This window comes from Cupressus sempervirens, chromosome 3, assembly GCF_028749045.1.
Source record: "Cupressus sempervirens isolate cs-2001-9-10 chromosome 3, ASM2874904v1, whole genome shotgun sequence".
NCBI lineage: Eukaryota > Viridiplantae > Streptophyta > Pinopsida > Cupressales > Cupressaceae > Cupressus > Cupressus sempervirens.
In genome coordinates this window covers 398,318,317-398,338,708 of record NC_143120.1, presented here as the reverse complement: position 1 = coordinate 398,338,708, position 20,392 = coordinate 398,318,317, and the positions used below count along the sequence as shown (strand labels likewise).

Below are 20,392 nucleotides of genomic sequence, written 5' to 3'. Positions count from 1 at the left end.
TATTTTGTTCTTAACAATTTTAAGGTATCAAAATAGGACGATAGGGTTTAAAAATATATGGCATTTCTTTTAATAAAAGAACAGTAGCCTCTTCTGATCTGGAATTTTTTTCCAAAAATTAGTTTTTAGTAGTTTGTGTTCTTAAACGTGTTCTTAGAAGTGTCCAATCCAAAACATTTTTTGTCACAGAACATTTACAGAGGACACGCACGACAATCTTTTTGTCATTTATGCTTGGCCATGTCATACTTCAACCTTAAACTTTTTGGGTCTTGGCTGCAACTTCTCTTCTGCATTTTTTTTTTCCATGTGATTTATTTTTCCTTCTTTCCTGCAACAAGTCAACAGAGGTTTTTGGAACTTAAATCACGTCAGAGTTTTTTTATTTAAGTAGATACCACTGTGTGATTTTGGACCCCCACGAAAGCCGAGTTTATCGCGACTTTTGGGAAGTGTTCTGCATAAACAAACAAGTTTCTTTTCAGCCATGTCACCAGCAAAATTACATTCCTGCTCAGTGGCATTTCAAGGTTTTTGGGGCTTAAAATTTTCCATTATTCAAACAAAAATTTCGCCTATGTCAGAGAATTTTGGCATCCCTTGAAATTTATTTTTCCCTTGCCCAAATTGTTCTCAGTTGGGTCTTCTGTTTGGTATTTGATGGTAATTTTCTAAAAAATTGCCTGTTAAGGTCAAACAAAATGCCATGTCTGCGGTCCCTTTTAGCGTTGTCTGCATTCAGCATTTTCAATTTTTGGACTTTCTGGCACACAAGGTCCATTTCAGACACTTCTGATCACAATTTTCTTTGTTTGTTACCCTGTCAGACGCCAGGATTTTTCTGCAATTTGCTTTGGAATTTTGGGGTGTTTTTTGTTTAGACTCGACAAGAAAATTATGTATTTTTTCTCATATGTTTTTTGTTATTTTCTGCATCCAATAGGATTTTTTAAAAAATCCTCAAAAATTATCAAATTGGTTTTCATTGTTTTTTCACTTAAAAAATTTAGTTGGGTTTTCATAATTTTTTTCTTTAAAAAATTATGTTGGGTTTTACCATTTTTCCTCAAAAACGACATTTCGTATTCACTGATCCACTGATCTGTATTCTTTGAAGATATCCCAAAATGCAAAAGCATGGGTAGAAGGCATATAGAGGGAGGCATACAAATTTGTTGAGGAGTGGGTTCAAAATTATGAAAGGGCACTTGCTAACCTCTCTAGAATATAATGCATATATGAGCGATGGGATGATGAACATATTTATTGAGATTAAGTAATCTTACACGTGCAGGTTTTAATGAAGACTCCCATGCAAATGTTGGCTAACAGTAGAGTGATCAGCGAAGAAGTGTGACTTTGTCTATTGGTATTGCGCAATAATCATGGCAAAGGAAATGTGTGAGCATTTCAACAAGGAGTCCACTCGGTTGAGGAAGGTTGTCAATAATATTCAGCAAAAAAATTCAAACAAAATGACAGCATTGTTATCCTTACGATAGGTCAAGAACGATATAACATTGAACAACTTAGGAAGTGAACTAGAGGAGCTCTTTCAGTTGAATTGCTTCATAGAGGATGACTTCAAGTAATTTCCATTTTCTCAAATGTCATACACACAACCCAAGACTCATCGTCAGATAAGGAGCAATTTGAGCAAGTGTGAGCGAGAGATGACAATCGTGGAGTTCACATGAGAATTGGCACCAAGCGTCTATTATGGAAGTAATTGGTAGATGCTTGATATTAACAAAGACCGAAAGGTCAATTTATAGAGAAGAATGAGACAGTGTTTCCTTAGGAAACGATCATAAAGAATAGAAACATTCTATTCTAGAGAAAGCAAAAAACGAAAGCAAACTAAAGCTTATTTGATATTTACAACAGATAACAATTAACTAATAAAAGACGACTTATTTATTATTGTAATACCCTCCTTTAATGGTTAATCTATCTAGAACACCAAGCTGTCCCCTGAATTTGACAAACTTATCAGGACCAAGAGCCTTGGTGAGAATGTCTGCAGTCTGATCTGTGGTAGGAACATACTGCAAATCTATAGTCCCGTCTTCAACTAGTTGTCGTATATAATGACAGTGAACATCCACATGCTTGGTTCGTTCATGAAAGATTGGATTTCGTGCTAAATTGATAATGTCTTTGTTATCAACAAACAAAGTAGTCGATCCTACTGGTGACATCTACATATCCCCAAGCATCCGATGAAGCCAAACAACTTCACATCCTGCCTTAATAGTTCCTCTATATTCGGCCTCTATAGAAGAGAGAGAAACTGCCTACCACTTCTTACTGGTCCATATGACTGCACTGGATCCCAAACTGAACACATATCCAGATGTTGACTTTTTATCATCAATAGAGCCTGCCCAATCTGAATCTGTGTACCCACTGAGTTTAGGATTAGAACTTCGAGAGTATAGAAGTCCATAATCTAAAGTGCCCTTCACATAACGAAGCACACGCTTTGCTACCATCCAATGATCAACCTTAGGAGCTGTCATAAAGTGTGAAATATAGCTGACTATGAAGCTGATATTAAGCCTAGTAGCAGAGAGGTAGGTAAGGCTGCCTACTAGTTTCCTGTATATAGTATCATCAATGGAAGGAGAATCAAACTTTGCTGATAACTTGAGAGGTTTCTCCATAGATGCAGGTTTACAATCCTACATACGGAATTTGTCTAACAAGGCCCTAGCATATTTGGACTAAGAGATGAATATACGAGAAGATTGTTGCCACACTTCAACACCTAGACAATAATGCATAAGCCCAAGGTCAGTCATATCAAAAGACTGGCATAAATTCTATTTGATTCCCTGAACCAAAGATGCCGAACTGCCAGTGATGATCAAATCATCTACATAAATAACCAGAAGGATGATGTCACTGTCAGTAGTCTTGATGTACAGATTTGAGTCTAACGAACTCTTGAAGCCTTGATCACTGAGTTACTTATCAATTTTAATGTACCATGCCTGAGGGGCCTGCTTCAAGCCATATAGAGCTTTTACCACTCTGAGAACCTAAGGGTCTTTACCAGCAACCTTGAAACTAGGAGGTTGCGTCATGTAGACCTCTTCACGGAAATCCCCATTCAGGAAAGCGCTCTTGACGTCCATTTGATGGACCTTCCAACCAAACTGTGTTGCCATGGCTAGGACTAATCTGATGGTGCTCATCTTTGCAATAGGAGAAAAGGTCTCCTCATAATCAATGCCCTGACACTGAGAAAAGCCCTTTGCTACTAAACGAACTTTGTACTTATCCAAAGTACCATCAAATTTGTATTTGATATTGCAAACCCATTTGCAGCCAATGGGTTTCTTCGTTGGTGGAAGATCCAAAAGGACCCAGGTGTTGTTCTTCAGCAGGCTCTGGTGTTCAGATGTCATGGCCTGTTCCCACTCTAGAATTCCTTTAGCCTTGGAATATGTTTGAGGTTCAAACACACTGTGAATGTTGGCCATGAGAGCAAAGTTAACAAAATCTGTAGTTTTGCTCTTTTTTCGAGCAGTTCTCCCATCAATGAGCTCATCATCATGAAGATCAGCAAGTGTCTCTGTCCGCCACTTAGGCCGGATAGGAGAATGACCAACATTAGTACTAGGAGATGCTTGATCAGCAGGATCCTCATCAGAGTAATCTGGATCGAACTCAGGTGAAGCATCTACAAAGCGAGGTGATCCTACAGGAGAAGCCGGAGGTGTCTATACAGGTATCACTGGTATAACTGGAGCTGCAGGAGCTACTAGAGCCCTCCCATCAGGTGGAACTAATGAAAGCCTAACTCCCAAATCATGAGCCTGCATAGGCTGGCCTGCTAGATCAAGAACAAGAGAAACAAGCATGAATGGTCCTTGTTGCTCATCAAAGACTACACCTCAACTGTACTTGAGACGAGAGGTATCAACGTCGATCGAGCGATAGGCTTTGTGAAGACTGCTATATCTAGCAAGCATCAGTTTCTAACTCTTGGCATCCAATTTGGTGCATGAAGTATCAGGGATCCACACAAAAGCAAGGGAGCCAAAAACCTTCAAGTGACTAATTTGGGGCTTGTGGCCTGACCAAGCCTCTTCCGAAGTTTTACCTTTGACCGCCACTGTGGGTGACCGGTTCAACAAATAAACTGCAATATTAACTACTTCTGCCAAAACTGCTTCGGAACATGTCTGAGTTCGAGTATGGAACAGCCATCTCAGTGATTATCTTGTTCCAACACTCAACTACACTATTCTATTGTGGCGTGTGGGGTGTGGTTAACTAGCGTTTGATGCCGTGTGTATCCAAGAAGCTAGAGAAAACATTAAAACAAAATTCCCCCCATTGTTTGATCTAAGAGTAATAATAGATTTCCCAGACTCTTTTTCAACTAAAGGTTTAAACTTCTGAAATACATGAAATGCATTTGATTTCTTTTTAAGGAAATACACCCACATTTTTCTACTGAAATCATCAACAAACAACAGAAAATACCTAGACCCAAGAATAGGAGTGGCCATAGGGCCGCAGATATCGACATGAACAAGCTGAAGTACCTGAGAAGCTCGCTAGGAATCGCCATTGGTGAACGATGTACGATGTTGCTTCCCAGCTTGGCATGCATCACAAACTCCAAGCTGTTGAGTTTGAATCTCTAGCAATCCAAGAACAAGCTCATCCCGAGCAAGCTGTGAGAGATAATGCACATTTAAGTGCCCATATCGCTGATGCCAAAGTGTGTTGATAGAAGATCGTCAAGCACCCATAGCTAAGTCCTGAGAATCACCAGAATCAGTAAGTCTGAAAAGACCATGATCCTCAAGACCCACTGTAATAGTAGACTTAGTCACCCGATCAGTGATGATGCACTGCTATGAACTAAAGGTGACTGCTAAATGTGGAGAATGTCGCTATAGCTAACTGACTGAGAGTAGATTTAGTTCCATCCCTGGAATGTAGTACACATCAAGGAATATGAGATTCCTCCCAACAAATTGAATCTGAATGTTGCCTTTACCGACAACTATGTACTCCTCTGCCACCAAAAATAACAGAGTCTGAATAAGGTTAGTAGTCAATAAACCAGTCTCTGCGATGAGTGAAGTGACGAGAGGCACCTGAATCAATGTACCAGGCAAATGACTTCACATGATCTGCAGGTCTTTTAGCCATGAAGGCGTAAAAGGCAGATTCCGCCTGCTCAATGTGCTCTATACTGTTCACTTTGGGCTACAAACCTGACTGCTTAGATTGTGCAGCTAAGCGTTTCCGACATTCAACCTTTATGTGTCCAAACTTGTGGCAATAGTTGCATTGAATGTTATTCTTTCTAGAACCATTTGATGACGGAGCAGAAGACTTCTGCTGAGATGGCTGCTGAAACTTTCCTTCATCCTTCTAAAAGGATTTCGCAGCAAAGGCTTGCTCTGTGGAGGTGGAACTGGAGTTGCTACTGAATTGTTGTTTCCACCAATCTTGTTGAAGCAGCAGTGTGCAAAGAGCAGTGAACTTCAAATCAACACCAAAAGATGTGATGTTGAGAGTCTCGATAAAATGTTCATAGGATTTTGGTAAACTCTGAAGAGTGATAACCACAATATCCTCTTCCTCCTTATGACCGATGGCAAGTAACTAATCACGGATTTCCTAAATCCAGTTCAGGTGTGCCTAGAGCGAGGTACGCTCATCCATGACAATAAAAAACAGTGTTTTTCTAAAAGAAGGCTCTACTTTTGTCAGAAGTTTTGAGATGTGTCCAGATCTCGGCAGTTGTCTTGCCGAATGGAATTTGAGAAAGCTGATCATCAGCCACGGATCTCATCCATGACAAAAGAAAACAAAGTGGTTTTCAAAAAGAAGGCTCTGCTTTTGTTAGAAGTCTCATGAAGACCTTTGAGATGTGTCCAGATCTTGACAACTGTCTTGCCGAATGGAATTTGAGAAAGCTGATCATCAGCCACGGATAATTTGAGAAGCATTACTGCCTCTTGATTATTCAGATCCCATTTATCTTGATCAGGACCCAGAGAAGTCAGACGTTTCGTAACACCCAAAACAAGTTGATCGGTGTTCCGATATTCAAAAATTGCGATGATTCACTGCTTCCAGATGCCATAATTTCGACCATTGAATTTGGAGTTATGCTCAAGCAAAATGTTTATCAGAGATGCCATGGCACATTTTTCAATGAAAATCTATGAAGGCATGTTCTTTGAGGCAAAAATACGGAAGACCCAAAAGAATCAGAGAGTGACCCAAAAGAGCTTGAAAAGCCAGGACGAAAATGTTGTCATTTTCTGGAACCGCTGGCTCGAAAATCGAGGCACCCAGAAAAATGGATGACAACCTAGTTGAGCTCTCGAAAAACCCACCAAGAATTTGAAAACAAAAAATTCCAAACCCAAAAATTAGGGTTTCAGGCAAAACCCTAGCCAGCAGCTTGGAAGGTTGAATGTACAAAAAAAATGGTAGAGATTGCAGAGTTTTCACTAGCAGGTGTTTTGCAGAGCCATCTGAAAATGGCAACCAAGAAACACGCAATACCAAGAGCCGTCTATTCCGCAATTTTGCAAGGACTTCGGCCAAGAAAAAACCAGACCAGTCACAAATTTGCGCGGCTGAGGAAAAAACGCAATTTGCAATTAAATCGACCACGATTTACCATGAGTTTTAGAGTGAAATTTGCCAAGGGTTGCTGAGAAAAATGTCGCGAGTTGCAGACGAGCTAAGGTAGGTTTTGCGGAAAACGCGAGTTGAGAAAACGAGAGTTGCAGATAAGAGTTGCAAACGATATGTTTTGCTCGCAGTTCCCCAGCTCGATGATTTGTTGATGACTCCAAAAATCCAAACAAAAACCCTAGCAGAGTTTTTTCAAACATGAAAACTTGGAAATTATTTCAAAAAAAAATTTAACAAATAATTTCAAAATAGAAATTATAATTTTTTTTGAAATTTTTTTGAAGTATTTGCTCTGATACCATATTACAAAAGTAATTGGTAAATACTTGCTTGATATTAATAGAGAACGAAGGTCAATTTATATAAAAGAATGAGACGATATTTCCTTAGGAAACGATCGTAAAGAATAGAAACATTCTATTCTAGAGAAAGCAAAAAACGAAAGCAAACTAAAGCTTATTAGATATTTACAATAGATAACCATTAACTAATAATAGAGGAATTATCTATTATTGTAATAGCGTCAATGTGGATATGATGGAGACCATATTGACAAAATTCCATGCATTCATAGGAGCATTTAATACATCGTGGACAATTATATCACCCCACTCCCCTATTTAACAGACATGTATAGTGGGCATTCATTACTCACCAAGAAGGTGGTCTTTCTTCTATTTGGTCCATGTGGACACTCTCGTTGATTGTAGACTCTTGAAGCAAAGTGGAGGAGCTCTTTCGGTTGAATTGCTTCACAAAGAATGACTTCGAGAAATTTTCCATTTCCTCAAATGTCATGCACACAACCCAAGACTCATCATCAGACTAGGATCAATTTGAGCAAGTCTAAGCAAGAGATGACAATCATGGAGTTCAAATGGGAATCGACACCATCAATATGGATGAGATGGAGACCATATTGACCAGATTCCATGCATTCAAAGCAGAATTTAATGCATATTGGGCATTTATTACTCACTAAGAAGGTGGTGTTTCTTACAGTTGGTCTATGTGAACCCTCTTGTTAAGTGTAGATTCTCTCTTCTTGCCATGCCCCTGATTAGGGACGAGGAGGTGCAATCCAACCCTCAATTTTGTTTCAATCCAAGTCATTCATTGTAATCAGGGATCTATATAAAGGCCACACTTCTCATTTGTAAATGACGAAATTTGGAGATTGTCGCAATGAGCTAATGAGATGATAAAGCTATCACTAAAGTTTTGATTTCTCAATGTGTCTTATGCTTGCATTTTCACTTTGTTTCCTCATCTAGTTTAGAATTTGATTTCAAGCACTTAAGTGAATCTGATTGAAAATATTGTTATGGTGAAGTTGCTTTGCTCATACCTTTTGTTCTCAAGTGATTCTTAAGCACGGTATAAGGTTAGTTTTGAGCATCCTATTCGGAAACTTTACTTCTATCTTGGATGCATATTCTCCATTATGATGGTATTCATAAAGATATGAAAATCTTTGCACATCCCTTACAAATTGCATTGACTTTGTGTAGTTGTTGAATTTGGCAAAACAAAGTTTGGTAGACTTCATTGTAGTAATGTTTTTCTCTCATTGCAAATAAAAAATTAAATAAAATTCTCTCATTTCTTAGAAATAGAATACAATTCCTAAACAAAGGTACTCCATTGCTATATCTTTTGGAAGCTCCCATATCCAACATCACTAGAAGACAACTTGAGTAACACAAATGCACGACCCCTCGTGATACAGCAAATCGCATCAACCGTTGAGCTTATCCATAGTCAAGAACTCGCATAAAAGAACCTTGGAATCATTTGTATAATCTTTTGCAATCTTCGAATACGCACCATTTTGATCAAGAGAGGATAAGATATCTAAATATATTTTTATATTACTAGTAGTCATAAAACACAAATCAACACATTTGACAAAACACGCAACTTTCAAAGAAATGGCATCATATTCAATAAAAGAAAGACAATTGTGATTTTCTAACAATAAAAATCCATGAATTTGATAAAAATAACAAACAAATTCCACATAATACAAATAAAAAATTACAAGAAAAGAGGCAAGACTTCTAGCAAAAAAACTAGATACAATTCAACCAAAAAAATATGCAAAATCCCTTGCATGTATTTATAAAGCACTATATTATCCCACACAACAATCTTTTGACACTTCTGTGTTGACCATGTGCTAGTCATCATTGCCATAAGTAGATTATAGTTCAGCACCAATCACTGATCTCAAGACACTTTTGTAGATGGCTTTGATACCATTTTACGAAAAAATCTAGCACAAAATGAGTTCCAAGATATTTGATATTAAAATAAGAAGTGAAAGCCTCCTTGATTCCCAAGACCATCATTGTCATTGCAACAGCTAAGAGATGGAAGCTACATCAGATGGATGTTAAGGCAACTTTTCTCAATGGTGCTATTGCAAAAGATGTCTACATTGAGAAACCAAAAGGCTTCATGATTCATGAGAAAGAGTCTCATGTATGCAAATTAAAGAAATCTTTATATGGTTTTAAGCAAGCTCTTCGTGCATGACATGAAAGGATTGACCGATACATGGTGACTATGGGTTTTTTTAAAAATGATGCTATCCTGAATCCTTACTCCAACATAGTCAATGGTGAAGCTTTGATCTTTGTTCTCTATGTCGATTACTTTTTTTTTTAACAGGGGAAGCACATCTCATCTCTAGATGCAAGAAGTTGACTTCAAAATTTGAGATGGACCTAGGACTCATGCATTTCCTTCTAGGTTTGGAAATATGGCAATGGCCTAATGAGATCATCCTTGAGTCAAGGAAAATACACCATTGACCTCTTGAAGAAATTTGGAAAGTTAGATTGCAAATCTCTGTCTACACCAATGAAAACTAAAAGAAGTTGGAGTGAATCTGCAGCTAGTTCAGATCTTGTGGATCCTACTATGTACAAACAGTTGATTGGATCCTTGACGTATCTAGTTAATAGTAGACCAGATATCTGCTATGCAATGAGTGCATTTAGTTGATGTGTGAACCTAGGCAGATACATCTAGTTCCAGCCAAGCATATCTTGAGATACTTGCATGGCACAGTTGGATATGGCTTCAAGTATTCTTCCAATGTGGGCCTAAATTTGAGGGGTATTCTGATTCTGATTGGGCACAGAGTGTTACCAATCAAAAGAACACCTCTAAGTGTTGCTTTAGTTTGAGATCTGCTATGATTTCCTATATATCTTCAAATTCCCTATTCGATGCTTTATATATCATGCAATTGAGAGGTTTGGTTGTGTTCCAAAGGACATGTCTCATACCTATCAATACACATCTCCATTCATAACATTTTTTTATTCACATCACTTGCAAACAATTCTTAAACGTCACATTCTTTATGTTTCACCATCTGATTACTCTCCTCTTATGATCACTTGTATTATTGTTTAAATTTCAAACAGTTAGAAGGACCAACTTGAACGATCAGGTCCAGACTTGCACTCTCCAATATTCAATAAGTGATTTGCTAATGATGGTTCATATTGGTCTTTGATGATTCACAATAGATAGTAATTGCACTAACAATATAAAGGAGCTTGATAATATTACTAGAACCCAAGCGAAGAGACTAAAGGTTTCCCAGAGCTGTATTATCGACGCAAATGTTGGTTATATAATGGAATATAACACCTATATTAATAAGCAAACTTGATGTTTGTCCACTGTTAATATTATTATTTAAATTCAAGTCTCGAATTCATCGTCATTACACAAGGGTGGTTCTGTTTGCAATCCATAGGGCATTATACGTTTTCTACCTGTTATTTACACTAGGGTTTAATATTGTTGTATGAATGGATTGCAACTCATTCGGACACTTGAATATATTAAATATTTCTGTTGTGATTATTCTTTATTTAATAAAATATTACTATTTAAAATTATTATTTTTTAATTAATGAATTTATATAGGAGCGGGGGAATCACAAATTATCAGCTATTGGTTATAAACAATTCACTGGAAGAAATTCTGAGGGCAAGTTTAATTTGACGTAATACACATCTGAACTTCAGCAGATCTTGTTTGTGATGTTAGGGTCCGTTTGGTTCATGGAATTTGAAAAACCAAGATTTCCACAAACCTTGGTTTAGCCAAATCAAGGTTTTGCAAATTTTCATTCCAATTTTTGGGATTTTACTTGAACCGTTTGTTTCGCTCAGAAGATGCGTGTGAAGACACATTTTTATGCATAAGCTTGGAGTTGAAGGCAAATTTCAAAAAGTAGTCCAATCTATTGTTTTTACACTCCTTAAAAAACATAACCAGGTTTTGATTTTCAATTCCTACTTGCTAGTAGGAAGTTGGAAAACCTGGTTTTGAGGCAAAATTGGAAGTCCGATATGCTAATTCCATTTTTCCAATTTTGAAACAAACGCAAAAAGTTTCAAATCCGGATTTTGAAAAAGCCAATTCCTGTCATCTTCCAGGAACCAAACAGACCCTTAAAGATCATATTTAGATTCTGTAATAATTGTTTCATGCACTAAATTTTAGAATGTTTCTCAGTGAAAATGTACCTGATTCGCACTTGGTCTGCATAGGTCTTCCCTGGTTTGACATGGGTTCAACCAGGACCAACCAACCTGCCTGGGTTCAAACCCTGTCTGAACCCACAAACAAACCAGACCTGAACCAGGAACCAATTTGAACCCTGTCTGAACCAAGGTCCCCGGCAGATGAAACAGACTTCATCAATTGTGGGTGTTTTTAGTTTGCTCTGTTTTGCTTTCAGTGGAGTAAGCATTACGGGGGCGAATAAAATCACCTTAGTGCCAAGTGTTTTGTTTTTGTTTTTCCTTTTAATAGCAATTGTTTTCTCCTAGCAGAAAGCATTTTCTTTCTTGTTCACAAGTTATTTTAAAATTTTATGTAATTATTTTATAAACCATCCCCTGTGATTCCCAAAATATAGGAAAAAATTTATTGTCCTAGATACCCCATCCTCTCATCCTGGAACCATCAAGAAATACTGTGAATAAGGCTCAACCTCCATGCAAACCATTTTTCAAACATTCTTTAATCTGCTGCATATAATTGGTAGTACTAAAGAGTCTGAACTGAGTTCTGACATTTAAGATCAAAAAATTATTTATTAAACCTGAAAAGCAGAATGCTTGTTGAAAAGCACCAAAATCAACCACGACTTTGCTTTTTCAAAAAATAAAGAAGAGGGCAGTTCCTTTGGCAATTATTCCTAAACCAAGAACTTTAAGCCCATATGGCATATAATCAGCTTACCTGTGTAAAGTTCAGAGGGTTCTTTTGTGTTTCTGTTATGGACAAGCTAATATATTTCTTTGAATCACGCTGCAGTAGTGCCTTGCCCTTTTCCCCAAGCACCACATATTTTGTCTCTTTCTCAGGACCTAATGATAAAAACAATATTATAACAATGATACTTTAAAAATTAAAAACAGTCCAAATAAAATGTAATTTATTATTTGACATCCAATCAGCACCAAATAAAAAGGTTGCAAGAAACGCTGAAAAGAAAATATTATCTTCAAAAAGCTTTAATTCACTTTCAGTAAGCCTAGGGAGATTGAGCAGCAGTTAGAACATGTGGTCAAGACCTACCAAACTCCAGATACATTCAAACATTAGAAGGGCTAGCTAAAATACTTAGGAAGAGGGGAACTAAAAATTCATAGGATTTATATTTTTATTTTCCGTTGTGCTAGGCAGCATTAAGAAGAATCTTAATTATCCACTAAGTTTTATACAGGGTTCATTTCTACAATTTCATGCAAAAAGCAATATTGGGAGCAACTGCATCCCTCTGAACTTCATAATAGTGGAAATATTTGCCTTCTCATTCTTTCTAGAATCTAAACCCATAGTTATAAGATTTTTTAGATCAGGCATACTGCATTATCAAAAACAAGTTGCCTTTCCACATTTAGTTACATTGCAGATGCAGATTAGAAAGCACTTACAAGCATAATTTCTAAAGCTCTCAATCAGTATGCTAAATACAGTTTCTTAACCACATCTACAGTTTCTTAACCATAGCAGACATCACTATTATTAAACTCAACAAAAAAACAAGTTCTACAGAGAGAAAAATCATGATTTTCTGGGATCGCTGCAAATGTACTAAGCACTGCCATGATATTTGGTCTGTGTTTTCCAAATGGCAGCGGCCTCTTATTTATAACGAGAGAAGGATAAGAAGAGACAATTTCCTTCATGGGACAAATCTATTCGTTAATTTGACAATTAATATAATTATAAACATAGTCATAGTTATATATATAATTATATATATCACTATTATACTAATTTCTCTCATATAATAAACTTATATATCATATGTAATTATATCTCATATATAATTATATATAGTCATAGGTTTATCCGACTGAGGCTACCAAACATCAACACTCCCTCTTAGCTAGGGAGGATAAACACATGTATTACTTCAAAGTAATATCAAGTTAGCAAGATTGAGGATATCTTTGATCAGAAGATATCCATCATTTTGATATCACAGTTGATATCAAGAGTATTGGTCTCCAAGAATATCAACACATGATATTCACCAAGTTCTCAAAAGGTTTGATATCACATCTGATATCATGAGTCTTGGTCTCCCAAAATATCAACATTCACTATCCACCAAGTACTCAAAAGTTTTAATATCACATCTGATATCATGAGCATTGGCCTCCGAGAATATCAATCATATTCACCAAATACTCTTTGAGTAATGGCCTTTCAGAATGTTGAGATGCAAGATATTCACCAAATACTGTGAGTAATGACCTTCCAGAACATCAAGTCGCATGATATTCACCAAGTACTCTATGAGTAATGGCCTTCCAAAACATCTAAGACGTGTGATATTCACCAAGTACTTTGTGCAATGGCCTTCCAGAATATCAATATACATAACATTCACCATGTACTCGGAAAAATGTTAATAAGGTATGTGCACACGCATTCTCATAATGCTTACCTATAAATGTCCACCATGCAAAGTATAATCTATCATGATCTGCATAGACATCGTAAGATATCCATCATAATAGAAAAATAAGTTATTGTAAGATTGTCACCTTTCAATAATTCTGCAAATCACTTCCTCATGATGTACACAAGGGTTAGGCCCATTAAAATCACATAGTTACAAGGTATATTATGAATCACAATCCTATTGATTGCTACAATTTATTAATCACTGAAGAATCCATCTCAACATGATTTACTCCATCTAAGTCAGTATGATCGAGATCACAGAAGGTTGACTAAATCATATACTTTGTTTGCTCCCTCTCTTCAAGGTTGCCACTAATGAAATGTCAGGCTCCTTCTGAACATCAATCTTCAAACCTCCTTTACCTTTGAAGAAGTGTCATACTCCCTTTGAATATGATATCAATCTAACTCATGCCTATTACTAACAATAACATAAATGATTTTAGCATTTATTTTATATTTTCAATAATAGAAGTAAGATAACATATCTTTTACCCTTCATACTCCCATAATGAATCTCACAATCATTATATTAAATTATTAAATGTCATTTTGAACGAAGATATATAATTCAAATACAATTATACATATTTAAATACGTTTTATTGCCACATATATTCTCAACTCTAATAACTCATATAATGTTTATTCCGACATAGAGAATAACATAAAATAAACATTGCCATCAAAGCATACCTAATCACTTACCTTTATTGATGTCAATAGGTCCGTTTTATCATGCCCTTAATACTTTATTGACTTCCCCCTATTTCTTCACCATATGTCTTATTTACTTTAATTTATGCATTAGTGTTAACACTCCTTAAATGAGCGTTCCTTTCTTATATTCCTGTGCAATTTCTTTGCAGTGTCCCCATGACATTAATAGATGCTAGGTACCACAATATTGATGAAGTCTTGACACCTTCAATTCCACAGCAGCTGGAGGAATTCAAGACTTCTTAAATCATCACACACAAACCTCAATAGTTGTATTGATGGTTGAATTTGTATCGCACCCTGATACTTCTTAAGAACTCAACTATTAATTCCCCCTTCAACATAAGTTTGTTTATGGAAATTACATCTTCGTGATTATGATGAAGAAGGAATAAACATCATCACAGAAATACAACAATGTGGTTATTCTCCAGTAACATTGACAACACTCTTCGTGACAGTATTGACAAATATTATTATCCCTCATTGCGATGCTGGTAATGTTCCATCGATCACATTGAGAACCTTCAATATCTAAGTCAGACTCAGAACATTTTCCATTCAATATTCAAGCAAAGGATACAGTATCATTCTTTAGCTGTAAATTAGTGAAATGAGATGTCACTTGAGCATATCCAGGCAAAAGCATAGCCACTATCTATGCTCTTCATTGCAGTGCATGATGCAAATTGGTGGCATCATAACTTCTTCGCAGCATCAGAACACAACATTACTGATACAACTACATTCTTGAGCATATCCATTCAGTATTGAGTGCAAGATGGCAGTTGTTGCATCGATACATCATTAAAATCAGACTCACATGTGGGGATTGTTGCACTGGACATTAATATTGAGCTTTGGAGAATACAACACAGGATGCTTGACAATTTATAGCGGGCTCTAGCAGATAGCAATATTTATCAACACCATTAGTCAAAGGTAGATAATCAAAAAAAAAATTGTTGTTCTCCATGTCCGCTGGTTAAGGTCGTCATTTTGCTTGACATGGCCATACTTCTTTGCTTCCTCTGTCTTTATCAAAACCCATTTGAACTTTGTGTATGCATTCATATTCATCAACTATGACATTTGCGGCGTCTGATAAAAAATACTCCATCCTCGAGACATTCCAATTAGGATAAATAGGTAATAAGAAATGATCCATGATTTTATTAGTTCTCGAGATGAATATAGGTTGCACATTGGCTATTAGGCATCTGTGCTTGTGTTATGCAGAAATTCAGATATTCTTGTTCTATTGGAGTTATATTTTTGTTCATAGCAAATCTGCGAGTGAAAGTTTCATATGCAGAATATGGGAGCATAGAAAGGGTGTGTATAATTACTGCGTCTGACTGCCACATAGACAAAATAATAGAGTGAATGCAATCAGAGAGTCAAAAAATTTGCTACACCCAGGATTCTTGTTTGAAACTTGAGAGTGCTGCGTTGCTGAATGCTGTTAGAATTGGCTTCTGCAGTGCACTTATTAGAACAGATCCGTAGATGTCAAATTAACATCAGATTAGCATAATATATTCTCACTCTTTCTCATATGTTTTACAGTGGTATATTCTCTGCTTTTCTCCATGGTTTACTTATGCATTTGCAACCTGTGATTTTCCGGTATTGCTGCAAATGTACTAAACACTGCCATGATATTTGGTCTGTGTTTTCCAAATGGCAGCGACCTCTTACTTATAATGAGAGAAGGATAAGAAAAGACAAAAGGAACATGTCTATTCGTTAATTTGACAATTAATATAATAATAAACATAGTCCTAGTTTTATATATATATATATATACTAATTTCTCTCATATAATAAACTTATATATCATATGTAATTATATCACATATATAATTATATATAGTCATAGGTTTATCCAACTGAAGCTACCAAACATCAACAAAAAGAGTGGTCTTCCACCTGATTCTGGTTCAGTAGCACATACAATTTGTTATACATGCTGCCCCTATTTGTAAAGCATCAGCAATGTTGGCTCGAAAAAGAGAGTACATGCATACTTTGTAAACACCAATTTGTGTGCATACATTGAATTATGCACTCAAAGATATTATAAAGTTCCTGTGGAATTTTGATCTCATAGAAAGGGCAGGAAAATACAGATGTTGATAAGTAACCATCACCACAAACCAACCATAGAAAGGGCAGAAAAATACAGGTGTTCATATGGGCATATTAAAAAACATGCATCTACAGCTTCTTAACCACATCTGTAAGATATAACATAAGCTAAAGAATGGAAAGTATGGATGACTAATGGTTTTAGCAGGTATCACTGTTATTAAATTGCAGAAAACAAGTTCTAAAGAGAAGAAAAAGGTGGTCTTCCACCTAACACTGGCTCAGTAGTACATACATATGTATGTCCAATAAGTTTTACATGTTGCTCCCTTTTTGTAAAGCAGCAGGCATAGTGGTACCAAAAAGTACAAACATATATAGTAGACAACAATGTTCAATGAATTAAACACTCAAAAGATATGTGGATTTTAGATCTCATAGAAAGGGCAGAAAAATATAGATGTTCATATGTGCAGATTAAAAAGTACTTACAAGCATAACTTTCTAAAGCTCTCAATCAGTACACTAAATACAGTTCCTTAATTGCATCTATAGTTCCTAAGGTGAAGAATGGAAAGTATGGTTGATTAAAGGTTTCAGCAAGCATCATAATTATTAAATTGCACAAAAAAACAAGTTCTACAAAGAGAAGAATGATCTTCCACCAGATTCTGGCTCACTAGCACATACATATGTACTCCAATTTGTTATACATGTTGCCCGTATTTATAAAGGGGCAGGCATGTTGGTGCGAAACAAACATATATTGTAATAACCCAGTGTGCATTCACATGGATTCTAAATCTCATGAAAGGGCAAAAAAATACAGATGTTCATATGTGCAGATTAAAAGGCACTTACAAGCATTATTTTCTACAGCTTTCAATCAGTATGTTAGATACAACTCCTTAACTGCATCTATAGTTTCTTAACTATGTCTGTCAAAAGGGACATAAGCTGAAGAATGGAAAGTATGGTTGACTGAAGGTTTAGCAGGCATCAAAACTATTGCACTGCCCAAAAATGCAAGTTCTATGGAGAGAAAAAGCCACCTGACTCTGGCTCAGTAGTACATACATATGTAGTCCAATTCGTTGTACATGTTGCCCCTATTCGTAAAGCAGCAGACATGTATTGTAAACACCATGTTGTGCGCATTCATTGAATTACATACTCAAAGATATTGTATAATTCCAGTGCTTTCTAGATCATTCATGTGTAACCATCACCACAAACACAGTGGAACTTTCAAACATAATGATTCGCAGTTTGTTTCTTATTTTATCTTTCTTAGTTGTCTTTGTGAAGTCAAAGGAGATTATGTTCCACAATGGTTAGAGATGTGTGGGCAGCTTGGAGACAATCTACATCAAATAATGCAACTGAGGTAAAAGGTATGGTTGTTGATGAACATTTTTTGGCTGATATTAAAAAAAAATCGACTTTATTAAACCCATAAGTGAGGTGATCAAAAATCCACATCAGACAAGCCGACTTAGAAGAAATTTATTAAAAAATAGATCCATATGTGAAAGAGCCAAGAAAATAACAAACGAAAGTTACATGGAAGATGTTACCACTTTAACACACCCCTTCATTGTGTCGCCTATGCCTTAAAAGTTACAGACAGCAGATGTTTGGCCAAATTTGGGTGGCTTGATGAGCTACTACTACTTCACTATATACAACAGGTTTCATATTATGGCGTAGGATCCAGGTAGCCGTTTTGTACTTTTGACTCAATTGTTTACCCACAAGAGTACTTCCAGGTTTCTGTGGTGTGTGGTTAGGCTTAAGGCAGGCCTACACTGGGATTATGGCAGTGTGCTTCATAATCTTGGGTCTTATCATGTTTACATCAATTTAGAAAAATGGAAATTCAAAGATGCACCGAGATTTCCTTGGAATCCAGGAAATAATGGTGTACTTGATCCTAATCAAATTTGATTCTGGTAATTGCTTGGGCAAGCAATATGGCTGTGGGAAGACATGTCCTAATCAAATTTGATTCTGGTAATTGTTTGGGCAAGCAATATGGCTGTGGGAAGACATGTAGTGTCCCCAATATGGAACCAAGGGATTAATAATGGTATAAAATGATTAATTAAATAAGAGGCAAAAAAGTTAAAGTCCCAGCAAATATTAAGACTGGAATCGAATATTAAATAATCATTGTTATTATCAATTTCATAAAAATATAATAAATATTGCATAAGTTTCAATCGGGCAGAGCAAACTATATTTCAGGAAACAACTATGTCAATGCTGCAAAAAATGGTTGGTAGCTGTTTGAACAGACCTGCAGAAATCTTGAAAAGTGCCTTGCTTATCTTCACAGATGTTGAGTTGATACCACCACAAAGACCTTTGTCAGATGTCACAGTTACAAAGACATTCTTCTTCACATCAATCCCTGTGAATCAACAAGAATCATAAAGCAATGTAGCATGATCTAAAAGCTTGAGATATTATAATTTTGCATGTTTGAAGTAATATCTGATTTATGCAAGCAAATGATTTCAACAAACACATTGAATACCAGAATATTAGAAAGGCTGACCAAGAGGAAAGAACTTGAAATATACCAACTTGTATAACAAGTGATAAAAATAGTATTCACCAGTACAAGGAACAAATTGCTTATGTGAACTCAAATTCAATTTCTTAGCTATAAAGAATAGCACAGAAATCAATGAGAAATTTTGAACAATAATATCCACAAAAGCATTAGGATCAAAGGATGCACCAGTTCATTAACCAAGCAATAATTCAGGTCATAAGGGCGAAGTCAAATGTTTATATTTCCCATAATTAAATCAAATAGGTAAATAATATCTTTAGATTATCTTAAAACATAACCAGATTTCCTATGTTTATGAAAGCATGCTTTTACACAAACCCATTAACACATTCAATAAGTTTCTTGGCATACAAATATGGAATTTATGAATATCATGTAGAACAGGCCACCTGTGAACTGGATGAGTCCTCTCTTAAGCTCTACTGAGTTTCAAATATTCAAAGCCTAAGATACCGATTCTGTCTGATTTTCCCCAGATGCTGGTGCTGGTATGCGTGGATGTGCTGATGCATCCAGGTTCTGCACTCATTCGCCCAGTAAGTGCATCCTTGGACTGTGGTTTCTCTCAGGATGCACTGAAGAGCATCCAAAGAGAACCCACAGTCCCAAGTTGTGCTTCCTGAGAGCATCCAGAGAGCATCTGGGCACATCCTTGACAGCACCCACAACCAAAAGGCCATTTTGATGCCCAAAGTCACTTAAGTGACTTATTTTGCATGCGTTTAATTGCTTTTTTTAATTCTTTTTTGTGCTCCTTTTTGCTCCTAAACCCTAAGATGGCCCAAAAGAGGCAATTCATTGTTCATTCTTCTCAATTTGTTTGCACCTGGGCTCTCTTCTCGTTTGATCTCCATTTTGGCAGAAAGCAAGGTCATTATTTTTGAAGAGGATCATTCATAGGGTGTTAGATAGCTTCTACAAAGGACTTCTAAGCATCTAACATAAGCATTTTATCCCATTCATAAGTTCTTTTACTGATTGTTTTTTAGATGATGATGAATATTATTTCAAGTTTTAGAGGAATTTTTAAAAGTTTTTTCCAATTTTTTTAACTTAAGAAACAAGTTTAGATATCTTTTTTAATATTTTTGTATCGTATTTTTGCACTTGTATGCTTGATGTTCATATTTTTTTTTTAATTTATTTTTTTTCTAAGTTGCCTGTATGGGTACATCCAGACAAAAAAATATAAATATAATAAATATATATGTATAAATGCATACAACTTGAAAAGCAGAATATTAGCCATTATGTTATCTACACCAACCAACAAGTTTTAAAAAATATTAATATTAAATAATGAA

At 36.0% G+C, this 20,392-nt stretch overlaps 1 protein-coding gene across 1 annotated transcript in view; it reads right to left on the bottom strand.

Annotated features, from left to right (window-relative positions):
* The window catches only part of ATP3 (gamma subunit of Mt ATP synthase), an 83,782-nt gene that overhangs the window by 37,840 nt on the left and 25,550 nt on the right, over positions 1-20,392 (bottom strand). The window contains exons 4-5 of the mRNA XM_089820019.1: positions 18,807-18,920; positions 11,957-12,084 (exon numbers count right to left, since the gene is read on the bottom strand). Coding sequence (XP_089676145.1) covers positions 11,957-12,084; positions 18,807-18,920 — 242 coding nt within the window. The remainder of the gene's footprint in view (positions 1-11,956; positions 12,085-18,806; positions 18,921-20,392) is intronic.